Genomic DNA, 18442 nt, shown 5'->3' with positions numbered 1-18442 from the left:
CAAAACTGGCTGAACCAAGCATTCGATTGCATGCAAAATTTGAACTGAGTGGCACAGAACCCTTCTCCTAGCAGCTTTCAGCACCTGAGATCAGCTATAAGAATGGAATAAATTGGAGATTGATTTCTGCTGTTGCATTCATTTGCAGAAATTGGCAGACAATTAAGCTGTCACCCTGCAGTATAAGCTACTCCTTTTAACCAGAGGCTGATTGAGATTTGCTCTCTATCTCTGGCTATGTCAGGGTTGTGGTTCTCCAGCTGCACTTCAGTACCCAGGGCTAAGGAAGTCTCAGACCTCATGGTAAAGGTGGTCGCCAGCAGCAGCCGTGGGGACATAAATAGCATCTTGCTTTTAGAGCAGAGGTTCTGGGGTTGCAGATGCCTTAGTTCCCATCTCTCACTTAAGAGCTAAGTGACTTTGGATGAGTCTTTTATGTCTTTGAACCTTAGGAAAACATCCATGGTGGTTCAACTGGCCAGTTGTTGAATGAAGAAAATGAGATAATATTTAAAAGACAGAAAACTGCACTTGGACAACGATTAAAATAAAATAAAAAAAACAGGCAAATAAACCAATTTTAAAAAAAGAAAATGAGATAATATTACAGTGTTCCTAGATGATGTCTGATATATAATAACTACTCAGTAAATGACAGTGTTTCTCATGGCAGACTCAGTGAGTCCAAAACCTGGATGCCAAGTAAATCTTAGGAGTGGAAAGATGAAAAAGAAATAGGCTATGTGACTTGGAATTCAAGTCTGGAACACAAGCTTCAAACTCTTCAAAGGAATAATTCTAGGATTCTTCAACTGGATGTAGATTTAAAACACAGAGCATCATACCTTTGCATGAAATTAGCAGAGGTTCCCAACTGCCTGGACAGCACATCCAATCTCCTTACCATGATCCACATACAAGACTGTCCACAGCTGGGCCAGGTTGGCTGCGCTTCCAGTTTCTGCAGTGATTCGCCTTGTGGAAATATCTCCTCTTAGCTCATAATTTTTGCTAAGATTCGCCTTGTGAAAATATCTCCTCTTAGCTCATAATTTTTGCTCCAAAGTTATGAAAGTAAAAGAGAGAACAAAGGCAGACATTTGTGATTCTTTATAAAATGGTTGCTGTTTTTTCCTCTCATTTATTACCTGATGAAAAGACAGAAGTGAGGGGGGCACAGAGAGGGGGAGGAAGACATAAGAGTTCTCTGACCACATCTTGTCTGTTTGAATTTGGCTCATGAATACCCCTTGACAGGTGGTGGCAAGACCCATCCAAGCTACCTTCTGCTTTGTGCCTAGTATGAAGAAAGCAGTGTTGTTCTTCTCAAATCTCACCACTTTCTTGGGGTGGCCACCTAGAAGACTTCTAAGCCCTCAAGTAGGTGTGGTGGGAATGAGCAGTGGCAGCCAAAACATGGGGTACAGTCTCAGCTGTAGGATGCCAATCTGGGCTAAACCTTTCCATCCCCCTTTACTTCTGGGGCCCCCTGCCCATAGAGTCTCTATTCTTGGCATTTTGCCTTGATGGGTGTCATCAATGGGTTCCTTGTGAACAGACCTTGTGACTCGGATCTGTTTGAAGGAGGTCTATTGGGGGTGTCTTGGCAGAAGGGCAGCAGAATGAGCAGTGGAGGGGGCTGACTGAGGGGTGACTGGCTACAGCTACAGCAGAGGTCTCAGCCACTTGGGACAGCAGGGACTTTGGATGCAACGTGAGTATAAGGCCAGGCCCCTACAACCCTTACCAGTCACTCCATGTCAGCTGCATTTTTTCCTGCTTCACTATCTTCACATCAACTCTGAAATGGAACTAGAGTTCATAAAAGTACCGTGGAAATAAATTGTAGTTCCCTTTTATGAAATGTAGAGAAGGCAGATGTGTACCAACAGAAAGTAGGATCATGGTTGCCAGCAGCTGGGACTTAGAACAGAAAAGCGACTGCATATGGTCAAGGAGTTTCTTTTGGGGGTAATACAAATCTTCTAAAATTGGTTTCTGGTGACAATTGCACAGTGATGTAAGTTTCTTGATAATCACTGCAATACACACTTAAAATGAGTGAATTTTATATTAATCATACATAAATATGCATTAAAATATTGTGGGAAGCAAAGAGGATAGAGGGACTCAGACACGGAATGTTGACCTCAATTGTTCTTTACTTTCCCAAAATCAAATGGTCTGATCTGCATTCTCTGAGGGAGAACCTCAGTGCCTTGTGAAGACACAGTCGGGAAAAGGAATAAACCCAACAATAAACATGCCTCACTTCTGTCTCAAGTCTATTCTCCACACAACAGCCAGTGCGATATAAAAATTTTATAAGTGGGCTCATGTAATTCCTCAGCTTAAAACCCTCCCGTGGCTCACATCTCATGCTGAGTAAAAGCCAGAGTCTTCTTTGTGGTCTATACAGCTGTCCATCCGGTATCTGAATTTGTTTCCCAGGCCACTAGCTTGTCTCCTCTTTGCTCCCAGTGCTCAGCCCCTGAGCTTCCTCCCATCTAAAGTGTCAGCAATATACTCCTGTTCACACATTCAGTCCCCTCCCTGTTTGTTCTCCTGGATCACGTGTTGCTCTCTCTCTCTGTGCTCAGCATCTTCTCCTTCTAGAGTGTGAGCTCCAGGTGTGCAGGGGACTTGTCTCTCTTAAGCACCACACTACCCCAGATGCCTAAAATTACTCTTAGCAGGGAGGAAGGAGTCCACAGATAGTTTTTGGAGAAATGAATGAACGAACAAATGAATATAAATCCATTCTTTCTCCCATTTTCACATTTTTTATTCTTTCTGCCTTCCTCTTTCTCTTGGGCCCCACCCCTACTCTCATAGTTGCAGGGTAGGAGTGTCTCCCCTTTATTTCTGAAGTGGTCTTTGGGACTGTGTGATAAGATCCTGCCCCTCTTCACGTATCATGAACTTTGCTTTTAATGTGCTGCTAATTTCTCCTGAGATTGAGAAACAGGGAGGAAAGCAAATGAAACTATAAAGCCAAACACCCCATGATAGAAAGATGAAGGCTCCTGTTAGCTTGCAGGAGACAGGGATGTTTGTGTAAGGGTGACATTTCTACTGTAATAAATCCAGCAGAGTGAGCCTCCCTGAGGAAACAGTTCTGCCCCTTTGACTTATGCAAGATTGGAGGAATCTGCTGAAGGCCTCAGGATGTTCTAGGTTCAAAGACGCTGATGGATCATTACCCAGTGACTGCAGGGTGTAGGGAGGGTCCTCCAGAAGCATAGAACCAGTTGCTTACTCTCCTATGTATGTCGTGTGTGTGTGTGTGTGTGTGTGTACGCTCAGTTGTGCTGAGTGTTGGGTTTGACCAGAGAGAATTTTGATGTCAGTGTGCACGCACCTAGTGAATCTGGAAATCTTTAGGTGGTTGTTTGTCTAGGTGTGTCTCCTTTAAGATATGGCCTTTGACTACCCACAACTGAAATACTCACTCTTAAAAGGGACTGAGTGGCTCGTCTTCATTTCTTCACCTCTGCTGTTCTGGTATCATTAAGCCCCATCCTTCACTTTCACGCTGTTCTTTGGAGAGCACAGACCACCTACAAGCACGATTTCTCACTTCATTCTGATAACCAAAAGCACAGCAGCCGCTCCTGGTCCTCATTTACAAAGGAGAGATTCCCCTTAAACCTCTGTCTGTCCTCCTCAAAGAAAGCAGATTTCACTCTCCTTTCTCAGGCTGACTGTGGGTCTGATCCACTCCCTTCCCACCTCCTTTGGGTATCCATCTCCAGTCTGCATCTTCATTCACTCTGAACCTCAGCTTCCTTCCTCCAACACTTTCCTCATCAAGCCCACCACCCTGTTGGTCTCCCCTTTAACCGACAAACAAACTACTGCCCATTTATTTCCTTTCCTTCTGCACCCAAGTCCTCACTTCCCATTGGTTACTCTGACATTCCACCATAACACACTCTTAGAGCTGCTCTTCATCTGCATTTTCATCAACTACACTTTCATCATCAAGCCCAAAGCCTCCTTAGAGTATTCAGCTTGCTGGAAAGGACATCTGCATTGCATACTATGGCCATGCACTCTTTCCTTTTTGAATTCTCACCTGCTAGCCCTCCTTTTCTTTTTCTTTTTCTTTTCTTTTCTTTCTTTCTTTCTTTTTTTTTTTTTTTTGGCCAATTAACTTTCTGTGGTCTTTGCAGTCCTTTTAGAAATCCATTGAATAGTTAAGTTCCTCCCTTTTCCATCTTCACCTAATCAGTGTCAGCTTTTCAATGAGGTCTAGCTACTCTTATACATAGGTGACTGTGATGTTTTTCCCCTGAATTACCCTGCCTTCTGAATGCAAATATTTATACACCCTCTGGAAATCTCTGTTGGATGTACAATGGCCCCTTGATGTCAAGAAGTATATAACTCCTTGAATCTGTGCCTAAAATGGCTTTTTTTCCTCTTTGGCCACTCTCTTTTTAATGGCAACACCAGAAAGCAGTGAGTCCTAACACAGCCTCTCCTTTACACTTATGTTCTGGTCTTTCCCATACCCTATTTCATCTCCATCTATAATTGTCACATTCTTTTTATCTCTACTGCTTCTGTCTTGTCTTTCCTTAAGGTTATGGCCACAGCCTGGTGCATTCAGAGACTTTACACAATGGGTTGACAGATACAAACACACACACAAAGTTTAGCATAAACATGGTTACACATGCATTTGCCTAGTATACCTAAAGTACATGATTGTCACTCAGATGCTATGGCTTTTAAATGGTCCCCATCACAGAGAAGCACATGGTTTCAGAGCACACCAGAAAACTCATTAGCATGGATCCAATGAAAGGTAGATGCAACAGCAAGTATGTAGGTACACATTGTCAACAAATTCATAGTTATAGATATACTCATAAATCACAAAGATAGAAACAGAGCCACAGACAGAAACACAGTTATGGACAAATATTTATTGGGGTTCCTGACATTGTAAAGCAAAAGTTAAAAGTTGGGAGGAAAGGATACCCTGGGCTCAGAGAGTCTTTGGCACAGGCAGGCATCTCTATGATCAGTCACCCTCCCTCCCACATCCCTCCCTTCCATAGTCAATATCCCATTCTGAGACTCTGAGCCTCCTTGTTCCATTCTTACACGTTACACCCAGGAGTTGACACAATTGTGCTTGTTGCCAAGCTTCACGAATGCTGTGAGAGTAGGAGAAGTGGACCGGCATCTCCAGGCTTGGCTAGCTGGTGCACTGGGCACACCCTGGAAGTCCTTATTGGGGACTCAGGAAGCTGACCACTCTGGACACTCATGAGGACAAAAGACTTGCAAACACTAACAGGCTTCTTACTATAAACAGTGGAAAGTTTGCTATTGATGATGCAGTCTGCTTTTTATTACTTTAGATACATTTACACATACATTGTCATAATGAACTAAAACCTATGTTTGCTCTGTTATAGAGCAGAATCACCAATCTTTTACATTTGCATAGGAATTTAAATCTTTTCAAAGTGCATCCCCAGACAGTCTCACATCTGAGCCTCAAGATTTTTTTTATCATAAATGACTTTCATATATTACACATATTTTACGTATTTTCTATTCTTTTCCCATTCCCCCATAAACCAACAGAATCTTCATTGGTGCTACATGTCAGTGGTTTATGACTATTAGCCTCCTTGTTTTTCCATTGCCTTCTCACTGTGTGTTCCATACTCTCTCTCTCTCTCTCTCTCTCTCTGCTGTTTTTAGCTTGGTGGGGTCGGGCTGCATACATATTTTTTAGTTAGTTGAATTAATGCTGTTATTGTTTTAACCCTCCTTACTCTTTCTTCTATCTTTTATATTGACACATTCTAGTTTTCTGTCTTTTCTTGAATATTGACATTTTGATCTTCCAAGAGACCAAACAGTGTTTTGTTTGAACTCATTCACTGAGATTTCAAGTAGTATTTTTCAATGCTCAATGTCATTTGTGTAAAATGGGCATCCAATATGATATTCTGTATTTTCCTACACATTTTATTTTATGTATTCTCTCTGCTGGCTAGGTGAGTTAGAGCAACTAACTCACCATAACCATATCATATCAAGGGAACTTGATAGCCTCCATTGGTTGAGGAAAGCTAAGGTTTACTTGGGAAGTTTATTGCAACAATTAGAGCAGACATGTAAAGTGCCTAGCACATTGCCCGACACACACTTAATAAATGGGTGCTGTTATAGTAGTGTGTGGTAGTGATTGTGGTAACAGTCAATGATGATAATGTAGTTAGAACACAGTCTTTACAACAGTTATATTGGATAGTACATAATAGTATCTCCCTCTTGTGGACCCAAATTTAACCTTGTCCTGTGGTGGTAGGTTGGTTTCCATTTTTGCCCTTTGTAAGTAATGTCTCACTAAACACCTTCCTGCATAGAGTTTTGTTCTTTTGAATTGAATACAGTTTGTGTGTATTCCTAGGAGTGAAATCACAGAGTGAGAAACATGTGCATTTGTAAGGTTCTGTTTTTAAAACATTTTATGTTGTCGTTCAAGTATAATTGTCTCCATTTTTCTGCCACCACTTTCTCCCACCCCACCCTCAATCCTTCCCCCTTTGGCTTTGTCCGTGGGTCCTTTATACATGCTCCTCGGTGTCCTTCTCTCTTCCTTCCTTCGTTCCCCCATAATCCCTCTTCCCCTGCCCTTCTGGTTACTGTCAGTTTGTTCTTTATTTTCATATCTCTGGTTCTATTCTCTTTGTTTGTTTTTTTTGTTGATTATGTTCCATTTATAGGTGAGTTCATGTGGTATTTGTCTTTCACTGCCTTCTCACTAGGTAAATATTACCTGATTGCTTTCCACTAGAATACCATCATTTTACACTCCCGCAAAATCAAGAGAAAGACTATTATAGGAGCTTGCATAGGCTTTGCTGATCTTATTTTATGTAGATTTCCCTTTAAACTATGATATATATGTGTATACCTGTATATGTTTGCACATATGTATACATGAATACATATGTATATATTATATGTGTGTATGCATACTTGTACTTTTATGGGGCATGTGTCAGCGATGATTTTTAAATATCATTTGCCACATAATTTTGATAGGAACCAGATTTAAAAATTTGAGGTACTTACTTTTGATGATAAGTAAGATAATTTTAGTATGCGGCAGTAAATAAGATTAGGTTATATATTGAAAATGATATTCTATTTTCAGTTCTTTTTCAGTCCTCTGATCAGATCAAGGAGAAAGTCTCAGTTTGGTGCAAACAACACTTTCACACCCCCTCCAGCCATTTTGTTATCTCTCTTTTTACAAGAAGAGCTTTTTTCCTGGAGTTTCTATCTCCAACTTAATACCATCATTTGGTCTCCAGGAATTTTCATATTTTCCTCTATTTTAAAAAAATAAGTACCAGTACTTTATTTAAAATAGTGATATAAAAGGGATGCTGCACACATTTATCTAGTTAAAATAGATAGGCAGACATCCAGACAGTGAGGTCCCCATGACTGGAGGTTGGGACGCACTGAGTGGGGAGCACATCACATCAGTCTTCAAGCTAATAATAAGAACAAATGGTCCTTGAGAAAAAGTGAACTACAGGTGTCTGTAATGCCTGACAGTGGGGAACTTTGTGACTGCTTCTCAGTCCCCATTCATCTGTGCGGGGAGGGCCTTGCAGTTAGCCCTGAGGAGAGTCACTTTTGCACCCCGTGAGCTCTGCGGGTTCATGGCCAGGTGAACAATCCTCTCACTTGGCAGATAAAGAGCAGTGCAGGAATACATGCTGCTAAAAAAAGTATAAATCAAGACTGACAGTGTGAATAGAATGATTCAGAAAATGGGATTAAATAGCTTAATGATAGTCATTGTGAATCACAATGTCAGCCTCAGTATAATTCTAAGNGGAGGTTGGGACGCACTGAGTGGGGAGCACATCACATCAGTCTTCAATGTAATAATAAGAACAAATGGTCCTTGAGAAAACGTGAACTACAGGTGTCCGTAATGCCTGACAGTGGGGAACTTTGTGACTGCTTCTCAGTCCCCATTCATCTGTGTGGGGAGGGCCTTGCAGTTAGCCCTGAGGAGAGTCACTTTTGCACCCCGTGAGCTCTGTGGGTTCATGGCCAGGTGAACAATCCTCTCACTTGGCAGATAAAGAGCAGCGCGGGAATACATGCTGCTAAAAAAAGTATAAATCAAGACTGACAGTGTGAATAGAATGATTCAGAAAATGGGATTAAATAGCTTAATGATAGTCATTGTGAATCACAATGTCAGCCTCAGTATAATTCTAAGGATGTACTTGCTAACGCTAATGAGGTTTGATAGAATAAAATTAACAATGTCCAAACAGCCATATGCCTTCACAACAAAGGGGCCATATCTCACAGAGCAGACTGATCCATCCTCTCCGTGGGGTCACTTGATTATGTTCTTTCTCTTTTAGGATATATTTAAATTTGCAAGAACTTCTCCTGTCCCAAGACAAAAGAGGTCCATTGTGGTATCTCCCATTTTAATTCCAGAGAATCAGAGACAACCTTTCCCAAGAGATGTTGGCAAGGTAAGTGAGACAAAAGACAAATGAGAAAAGCATGTTTTTTATTAAGAGATGAGCATATATAAGACAAGTTGACTATCTTGGTGACCAGCTGGAATTGGACTCAATTCCTCTATGATAGAAGACCAAGCTCTTTTGCCAAAAAGAGCCCCCAGAAGTCAAGAGCTTACTGAACAGCAATAAAAAGCAGCATTTTCAAAAAAAAATAGCAGCTTTGAATGTCATGACTTGGAGATCTGCATGGTAGATAATGATGCTGAAGTTGTGTCAGAAGGATGTCATTGGTTAGAAACAGACTCACTGTTTTTATAGATAACATCGAGGCAACCATCCAGATAAGCTCCCTTACTGTATCAGTATGATGATATGTGGTCTTTTAATTTAGATCCTAGTTTTCAAATATGTTATTCCAGGAGCACCACTGGGTCAGCTTTCTAAAAACTCAGATCAAAGGAACTAGATCAAAGAAATTAAATCATACTAACCAGAGCCAGAAAACACTGTTGCATAAATCAAAACAACAAGAAGAAAGTCACTGCTAAATCAACAGAAATACTGCCACTGCCTGGTGAACACGTTCTTTCCCTGTAGAAGAGTCAAAGTGGAGAATCAACTTCTATTTTAAACAATTTTTACTCTTAGTAAACTTGAAATTTGAACAATAGTGCTTGGGTAAATGAATGATCTCATGACCGGGGCTATTGGACTATTTACTCATTCAGTAAATAAATAAGGAGTACCTGTTATATGCTGGACTGCAGGATTTGGAAGGATACATATAGGTGTGAACAGGCATGCAAGCCCTTATTGTGACAGAGCTTGTGAGGAGACAGATATCCCAATGAGTAAATATATAAACAAAAAAAACACTGGAAGATAACAAATGCTGTGAAAAACAGAAACGAAATGATGTGGAAAAGAGTAAAGGGCACTAGAGGGAAGAAGGAATCTTTCCACAGATGGCTGGGAAGGCCAGTTGAAGTTACTGACATTTGAATGGAGATTGGAAGGATGAGAAAGAGACAGCCATGGGAATATCTGGGTAAACCGCATTCTTGGCAGAGAGAACTGCACATGAAAAGGCCTGGAGATGGGAAAGAATGGGGTGTATTTTAGGAGCAAAATGCTCAGTGGTCTACAATGCAGTGAGCAAAGAAGACAGTGGTAAGAACTGAAGTCCTGGGGCCATAGTCAGGGGTGGGGTTTCATTGTGCATGCAGCAAGAAACCCTTGTAAGGTCTTCTCAGTGTGTGTGCATGTGTGTGTGTGTGTGTTTTGAAAGGTCCTTCTGGCTGATTTGCAGGGAAAAATTTGTAGGAGCGGAGTTGAGCAGGAGAGAAGAGTGGACACAAAGAGATGAGCTAAGAAGAGTGTTCATAGTGATTTGGAGATGTGAGGGTGACTTGGACTACTAGAAATCGATACTACTTATATTAGAAATTAGAAACGTTGATTATCCAGTGTCCTTGTAATCACTCTATTTATAATTTTAAACTACCACTGTGCCAGATGTCTTTCTTTAACCAAAACCTTGCCAGGGGTGAGGATATGGTGTAAAGGGAAGCAGAGCTGCTCCAAGTGGACGGAGTGGGGCAGATGAGCCCGGCCCCTTCTGACAGCTGCAGCCACTCTGATGGTTTTGTGTAACTGTCCCTGAAGCCAACAATGGCAATTGCCAAGGAACCAGAGTCTTCAAGTCTGCAAGGCTCTGCCCCCAAACAGTTCCAAAGACGAAGTTGTAGGCCTGGTCATTAAGTCTAGAGTTTTCAGCCTTCACTGGGCCTCAGAATCACTGGAGCAGTGACAATACAGATGTCAGTCTCCACCCCCAGAGACTGATTCAGTTGGCCAGGGGCTGAGGACCAAGCATCCATGTTTTTAAAAGATCTCGCATAATTGCTGATGTACAGCCAAGGCTGAGTACCGCTGATCTAAAGCAGCCCTTGTTCAAGAGTATGAAGCAGCAGCATCAGAGCATCACCTGATTGCTTATATAATCTGGGGTCCCCCCCCCAGACCCTCTGAGCCAGAAACTCTCTGAATGAAGTCGGGAATCTCTTTGGGCATACCTCTCAGGTGATTCTTCTGCACACTCAAGTTTACAGAGGTCTGATCTAAAATATGTTCTCCTTTCCTGTCTACCACTGATATATAATAATTTCAGTATTGGAGTTTCAGTTCTATTAATTAGGTTATGACAAGGGTAGTCATATATCTCAGCTGCTTGGAAAATTGGTTGTCCTGGCATAATTGTTGTTAGCACCACCTTTTCTCTTAAACGTGCCCAGATGTGGACATTAAATTATGTCATCAGCCTAAAGCTTCCTTCTTTCACACATGTTCATCCTTCTAAGTATATTTAGATAGTTGTCATAATCCTCTTTCCTTGAGATACACAATGGGTCAATAACTATACAGCTAACTAGAGAAATTATTCTGCATTGTTTCTCAACAGATTTTGTTTCCAAGCTGAGGAATCATCTCTCCTTTGTGCTTTGTGTACTGCCCACGTGGGGCCTCAGCCAGGATTCTCTACAAAGGAACTGTTTTCCTAAATGTGATAGTCTACTAACATTGTAATGTGGGAAAGCTCCCAAAACTCCAGATGGTTTTTGCAGAATAATTGCACTGCCTTCCAAAAACTACTTGTTTTTCCATGCTCTTTATGCTTTTGAAGAAACTTACTTTTTGTGCTTTCTTAATTTTATTCATTCACCTTATTCTTTTCTTTATATCTTTTATCATCATCAACTTCACCAGTAGCTGATAAGCATTGCTCTGCAGAGCTATGAGAGCTTATAGGTTATCTGCAGTGAGTGCTGGGGAGGTGGGGAGAAAGGAGAAGAGACCAAAGAGGGAAGGCTCTGGCCCCCTCATAAAACCCATCCACCCAAAGTACCTGAGTGAGGGCAGCTCTAAATCAGACTTCAGTGTAGCATTGCATTTGAAGAAATTCTGTGGTTATAAAAATAAAGACACTTTCCTTACTTCGAGTTTGCTGAGACAAGGATTCAAATGCAGGTTTGTTATTTAGAACATAAAGAAAATGCTGGAAAGGGAGTGATGAAGTGAGAAGGGAAGGGAAACAGCCACTTGGGAAACTTGTTTATCAAGATAGCTACCACTCTGAGTGACTGGATTATAATCCCATAGAGAAACACTAGGAAATGGTGTTTCACAGCCAGTAGGTATCTCTGTTAGGGTTACCTACTCCATGGGGAAGGGACCTTGGATATTTACACACCAACCCCACCACCTGTTGGTTGAGGGCCAGTCCTAGAGGCATGGATCCATCAATGCATTCGGCCTGCCCTGAGCTCTGTACACAGGCACAACAGCCTTCTGAGGTTTCTGGGAGAGCCTTCAGGCAGCAAGCCTGTGGCAGCTGGAAGCCAGTGGTGTGAAAAGGTGAGCTCTGAGGGACAGGAGAGGGCACTTCTGCTCCATCACTAAACTTAGTATAAATACTTTTTCTTTGCAGGCTAGGTTTTCTCTCTGTCTTATCCTCTGCTCCCAATTCATTTCCTGAACTACTTTTGTTGTGTCTCATGCCTTTGAAGCCAACTGTGTTTGCCTCTCTCCATCAATAAGTATTTGCTACATCCCAAGAGGGAAAATCTCTGAAATTCAACTCAATTCATATCAACAATTCATATCATTCAGTGTCTGCTTTTTACAAGATACTGTGCTAGAGGCTGGGGGTTTAAAGACAAAGGAAAACAGACAAAGTGCTTGATCTCATAAGATTACAGAGGGGAAAAAAATCATCACAAATTCATTGTTTGTCCACTACTGTAAATCGTAAGCATTTTTCATCTAGTATATTTAATTCTCATCATAGCAACCCTGTGGAGATTATCTTCCAATGTGCCAAATGAGAGTAATGAGACTCAGAGGAACCTGTCCAAAGTCACACAGTCCCCAGACAGCAGAGACAAGCTTTGTGACAGCTCTTTGAGATTTCAGTCTGAGTCCTTACCAGTATGCTCAGTGCTGCTAGGTGCAGTTTGAGAATCCTCTTTTGTGGAATGAAATATACTTGCTGACAGTTTCTCTCTTTAAAACAGCATTAAGATGAAATGTAATTCTTTGAAACACACCAAAATATAATGTGGACTGCAGGAGGATGCATCAACAAATAAATGTATGATAAAACAAGTGTAGTAGATTGTTAATGGTAGATTCTAGGTGATGGGAGAATAGTGGATCACTATGAACTTCTTTCTGTTTTTTATTTTCTTCTGTGTTTAGAAATTTCATTATACAATGCTAGAAAAATTAAGTTTAGCTAAATATAAAATTATCATAAACAACACAAGAGTTGGCATGGTGACCCAAAGGTACTTTTTTTGTTTGTTTTGTACTTCAGGGGGTTGAATGGAAACTAAGTATCTGTTTCTTTCTTTNTTTTTTATTTTCTTCTGTGTTTAGAAATTTCATTATACAATGCTAGAAAAATTAAGTTTAGCTAAATATAAAATTATCATAAACAACACAAGAGTTGGCATGGTGACCCAAAGGTACTTTTTTCGTTCGTTTTGTACTTCAGGGGGTTGAATGGAAACTAAGTATCTGTTTCTTTCTTTCTTTTTCTTTTTTTTTTTTTTGTTGTATTTTATTGCAACCTGAATTCCTTAAAAGAAAGGAGGCTCTTAACGAAAGAGTAAAGACACCAAGCAAGTTGCTTTAGGCATGAGCCCTCCGTGGTGTGTTTTCCCAGTTAAGGGTTGTGCCTTGTAGAATTGTATATTCACAGAAAGTCATGCAGGCCGCTCTAGGGATTAGACACAGTTTTGACTGATGCATAATTCATGTATCTGCCAAATAAATTGGTTGGTAAGAAACTAAATTACTAGAATTTGGGGGCTGCTTTCCCATTATATTTCTGAATGTTTCTGAAAAGAGGATAACACACCCAGTCATGAACACACCCTCAAACCTGCGATTTCCTTCCTGGTTTTGAATTCCAGACAGCAGGGAGGCCCCATCTAGGAGTGTGTGCCTGGGTAAGAAGTGCACGCTTCGCAGCACATGCTGTCTTATTCCCCCTTCAAAGTGTGACTACTTCAAAATTTGGGCCATAAATAATTTCTCAGTCTTACCAACTTTTGCTGATAAATATTTGATTGCATCTTTAGAGAATTTTGATTTCTTAGACCCAATTGATTGAGAGCAGGGGACTTTAAATCTGTGAGGAGGCAAAGAGGTCTTGGGAGACGTATTTTATTCTGTTTTATATTAAGTTTGAAAGACAAGTCATTTATGAAATGCTTATTAGAGATTCTACTTTTATCACAAACCTTTTTCATCAAAACCATGAACGTATGTTTTGCTGAAAATCCTTTTTTTACATCCTTCATAAATTGGTTGAATGGGCCTTTAGAAGGACATCTTTAACCCAGAATGGAAGAAATATGTAATTGGACCATGTGCTTTTTGTAAAGAATCAACATAGATCAAGAACCAACATTAGACCAAGACATGAAAACCACTGAACCAGGACTCAGCTTTGATTGCGTCATGAATGTCAGTCAGACATAAGGGTGATTTATGGTGGTTGCTAAATATTCCTCAGAGTTCTGGATATATGATAATTAGAGGTCTCCCCACATCCAAGTATTGCATACCTCTTATTTATGCCCACTTACATGCCTATTATGCAAATAGGCACTAAGGAGCCTAATAGTATTAGAATTAAACTTGTTTTACACTATGCACATCATTTGCTCACTTCGAGAACTCCTAGGTGCTGATCTGTTTCCCCAGAGGCTGGGCCAGAAACCTGATACTGATCCCCAGCCCCAGTCAGGCTCACCCTCCTGCAGAAATGGAGGCCCAGTGCCCCTTGCTCCACCTTATTGTCGGATTTGTTTTATGGAATCACGGTCAGTCCTCTACCTCTTTTAAAGTCCATCAATTCACAGCTCTTATCCAAATCTAACAACATGCCTCCTTGCAGAAATTTAATTTCCCCATTTTAAACAACTAGCAATTTTATTCAGTAACTAAAACTTACCATTGGCTAGTATATAGAAGAAAAATTTGAATATAGGGGATCTAAAATGTCCAGAAGCTCAAAACTCAAAAATTCATGGGGAAAAGAACAGCGGGATTTATTTCTAGATTCAGCAATACCAATTATACCTATGCCCTTCTTATTCCCCTGATTTTGAACTCTTCCCTCTTCTCTGACACACCCTCTTCCTCCTCACTCCACAGGGGCTGCCCTGTTTCCATTCTAAGGCTGTACTGTCCAGTGGGACATTTGTGCCATTGCAGAAAGTTCTGTGTCTACACTGTCCAATATGGTAACCACTAACTACCATGTGGCTATTGAGCATTTGAAATGTGGCTAATGCAATTGAGAAGCTCATTTAAATTTAACTTCAAAATGACTATTTGATTCAATTATTGGAACAACTTGGCTCATGAATCTACTTTTCAACTGTAAATTTTAATCTGCTCATACAGGTCTAAACACAGGTCAAATATTTTTGCTGAAAATATAATGTCCAAATTGAGGTGTGTGATTAATATACACACAGGATTTTGAAAACTTAGTAAACACTCACAGAAATATAGAAAGTATCTTTTTTATTGTTTGTGCTAATACAGTTGTCCCATTCTTCTCTTCACTCCCTCCTCCCAGCTCACCCCCACTTCCATACTCATTCCCCACACCATTGTCTACATCCATTCTTTGACTGGTAATTCTTATATTGCTGTCATGTTGAAATAAACATACTTTGTGTTGGTGGGCATAGGTAACCAGGTTCTTGGTGATCAGGACAAAGAATTGAACCAAACACCCAGAGTTTATAGCAGAGAACATGGGAGCAGGCCAACTCCAAGCAGAGATTGGCCTCATGGGCTGGAGGAACTTTAGTCTTATAGGGCGGATCCTTCCTGGCTAGTTTTGGCAGGCTTTTACTGTGCGTGTACAAGTAGTTGTATTACTTTAAAGCTACTGCCCTGGCTGGTGTAGCTCAGTAGATTGAGCACAGGCTTGTGAAGCAAGGGGTCACTGGTTTGATTCCCAGTCAGGGCACATGCCTGGGTTGCAGGCCAAGTCCCCAGTAGGGGACTCATGAGAGGCAACCACACATTGATGTTTCTCTCCCACTTTCTCCTTCCCTTCCCCTCTCTCTAAAAATAAATAAATAAAATACTTCTTTTAAAAAAAAGCTACTGCACATGTAGTCTCCCATGATTTTCCCTGATTGGCCGCCAGGGAAGGGGGTCCCACAATGTTACCTAGTTGACCCCCCTTCTCCTGGGGTCCCCCTGTACTAGGTTTGCCTTTCCCTTCACCAGAGAATTATAGCTCTCCATGTTAGAGATTGGTGAAAAGGAAAGGAATTATTTATTCAAGTTATACAGACTTAAGAGTAATGACTTAATGCCTTCATCAAAATCCCAAAGTCCCTTAAAACACCCACAAACACACATAGTCCTTCTTTCCCCCTTTGCCCAGTCCCAGGTACCATATCTCAGGAAAAGAAATAGAAAGCTGCATGGTGATTCTTTGCTAAAGCTGCTTGGTGGTTCTCTGCTAAAGCTGCTTGATGATTCTTCTCATGGCTGCAGGGGGTGGGGGGCCCCCCACTCTGACCAAAGCCACATGATTCTCTTTGCTAAAGCTACATGATGATTCTCTCTCACAGGGCTGCGGGAGTCCCCATTCTGGCCAAAAGTGTGTGGTTCTCTCTTCAGTGGCTACCGCATCTGCATTTAAATCTCCATGCCAATATTCCTCTGCAGCCCCATTTCCAACTCCTCTCACAATTGGCTACACTTGCCAGGACTCCCATATCCTTCCAGCTTTACTGGGCTGCTATGGTGAGTCTGGGCAGGTGTGGCCCCATGGTGTGGAGCCAATCATCTCCAAGCTCTCATGCAGGCACTGTAATGGGGGCTGGGAGTTGCGTCCCAGTTACATCTTGGGAGGAAGTCACTCCCTTCTCCCTGACTCAAAGCATGGCCACAGCTATTTAACATATCTATAAAACAAGTTAAAGGTTATAGATACATTAAATGACCATTCTAGAGGTTATCTGTAAAACTGTTGCTATGCAGAACACTCAATGGCCCTGCTCCCTGTATCCCATCCCCCCAGCTCAGACTTGTGTGGGTGAGGACATCCCATATTTTTAATATTCCCTGGACAACCTGAGTTCTGGACTCCATGACAAATCCTTTTTGTAGGGGTCCCCTGGCTGCACCCTCTGACAGTATGATTAACATTAATCTCATGTGTTTCTTTTTACTTTTTTAAATGTGGGTACCAGGAAATTAAATATTATATGCATTGTATTATATTTCTATTAGCAGTGCTAGGTCTAAGCTTATTTTTGATAGTCTCCACTATGAAATTTTTGTTTGATCTCCTTTATACATGTTTATATTTCTTTGATTATATAACACATTTTGAGCAGCAACTTAATTTCTGTTATATTTCTTTAATCTTCCCATTAACTATGATTCATCAAGTGCAGTGATTCATTATGGTACCAGGCACACAGTAGGGGCTCAAATATTCTTTGACTTGAATTCTAGCCAGGTCTATGGTTGGTTGGATAAGGCATTTACTGGTTACTGGTTAATTAAATGATTGTAGCCTGGTTTGTTGTTAAAGTGAAATTAACAGACCATTATATGGTCAGTCTGGATATTTCCTATAAATTTTAATTTTCCGCAGTGGCAGTGGGGCTGCCAGATAAGTTGCTTGACAGTCAACCATTATGTCAGGTCATAGAAGCATCCTTAGCAGATAATGATAAATTCGATGTCGATAAATTGTGTGTGTGTCTGGGGGGAGTGGGGGGGAGAAAGAGAAAGAGAGAGAAATGAAGAAGGGAAAAAGAAAAGAAAAGAAAAGAAAAGGAAGGAAGGAAGGTCTCATATTTTGGGATTTGCTTATACAGACAATGATATTTAAAATCTACTTAAATTAAAAAATAAAAAAATTATCTTTATTCACAACTGAACAGAGTTAATTTTAACTTATTTTGCTAAGTCTAATAAAAGCTTATACTCTTCATTACTGAGTGTTGCCTTGTTTTCCACAAGTTTAATTAAGGATGTAACATAATTGAGTTGTTTTGGTATTTTACCAAATACATATAAAAGCAAAAATGACCTCCATGATATACATCTAGCAAATAAAGGCATCTGAGCCTATGGAGGAAGCAATATTTTGAGCCCTGAGTTTATTACTCTTTCAGTTCTCAATTTGAAAGTTTCCCAAAATTTTGTTATATGCATTTGGCCCAGACTGAATTTATGTTTATTTTTTTTGTGAACAGTAAAGGTTCTGGCATTTCAGTGTGAATTAGCACCCTAGAAGTTGGAGAGTTGGGGAGTTTTTGAATTCAACTAAAACCTTCAGCATCCAAAGAGTGTCAGGATCTTAGCCAGACATGGCTATCCCAGTTATTCCCTTCAGTTCTTATAACAGCCCTATAAAGTACTGTACCCATTTCTCAAATGGAAAAGCTGAAATGGAGAGAAATTCAGTAATTTGCCCAAGAGAGTGTCCATGCTGATATGAAACCTAAAACTCTTCAATTCCAAACCAATGATCTCCACCAGAATATATGTGAATGTGCAGTTTCTGTGGGTCTTTGCTGTTTGCATAGTGTGCTCACATGGATCATCATTTATCTCGTACACACTCTCAGAAACCAATATTATACACCCATTGTGCTGTTGAGAAAGCTGAGGCTAGAACACCGTGCAGGACACTACTTGTGATATAAATTGAGTTGTTAATAGAAGTTTAGTTCCTTCTGCGTTGCCACCAGCCACATACCACAGCTCCAGATGGATTTCAAAATAGCATATGGTGTGAGTTAAGGAATAGGTTTCATTGGGAAAAAAGGATATGTGTAAGCCAGGGG

At 40.7% G+C, this 18442-nt stretch overlaps 1 protein-coding gene across 1 annotated transcript in view; it reads left to right on the top strand.

Moving 5' to 3' along the window:
• Positions 1 to 18442, top strand: part of CDH13 (cadherin 13) — a 1051180-nt gene that overhangs the window by 456915 nt on the left and 575823 nt on the right. The window contains exon 4 of the mRNA XM_037040313.1: positions 8430 to 8546. Within this exon, the coding sequence (XP_036896208.1) occupies positions 8430 to 8546 (117 nt within the window). The remainder of the gene's footprint in view (positions 1 to 8429; positions 8547 to 18442) is intronic.

The sequence above is a fragment of the Sturnira hondurensis genome, unplaced genomic scaffold (assembly GCF_014824575.4).
Source record: "Sturnira hondurensis isolate 20B ecotype Veracruz unplaced genomic scaffold, ASM1482457v3 Scaffold0002597, whole genome shotgun sequence".
Lineage (NCBI taxonomy): Eukaryota > Metazoa > Chordata > Mammalia > Chiroptera > Phyllostomidae > Sturnira > Sturnira hondurensis.
The sequence above is the reverse complement of the archived record's forward strand: the minus strand, read 5'-3'. Positions and strand labels throughout refer to the sequence as shown.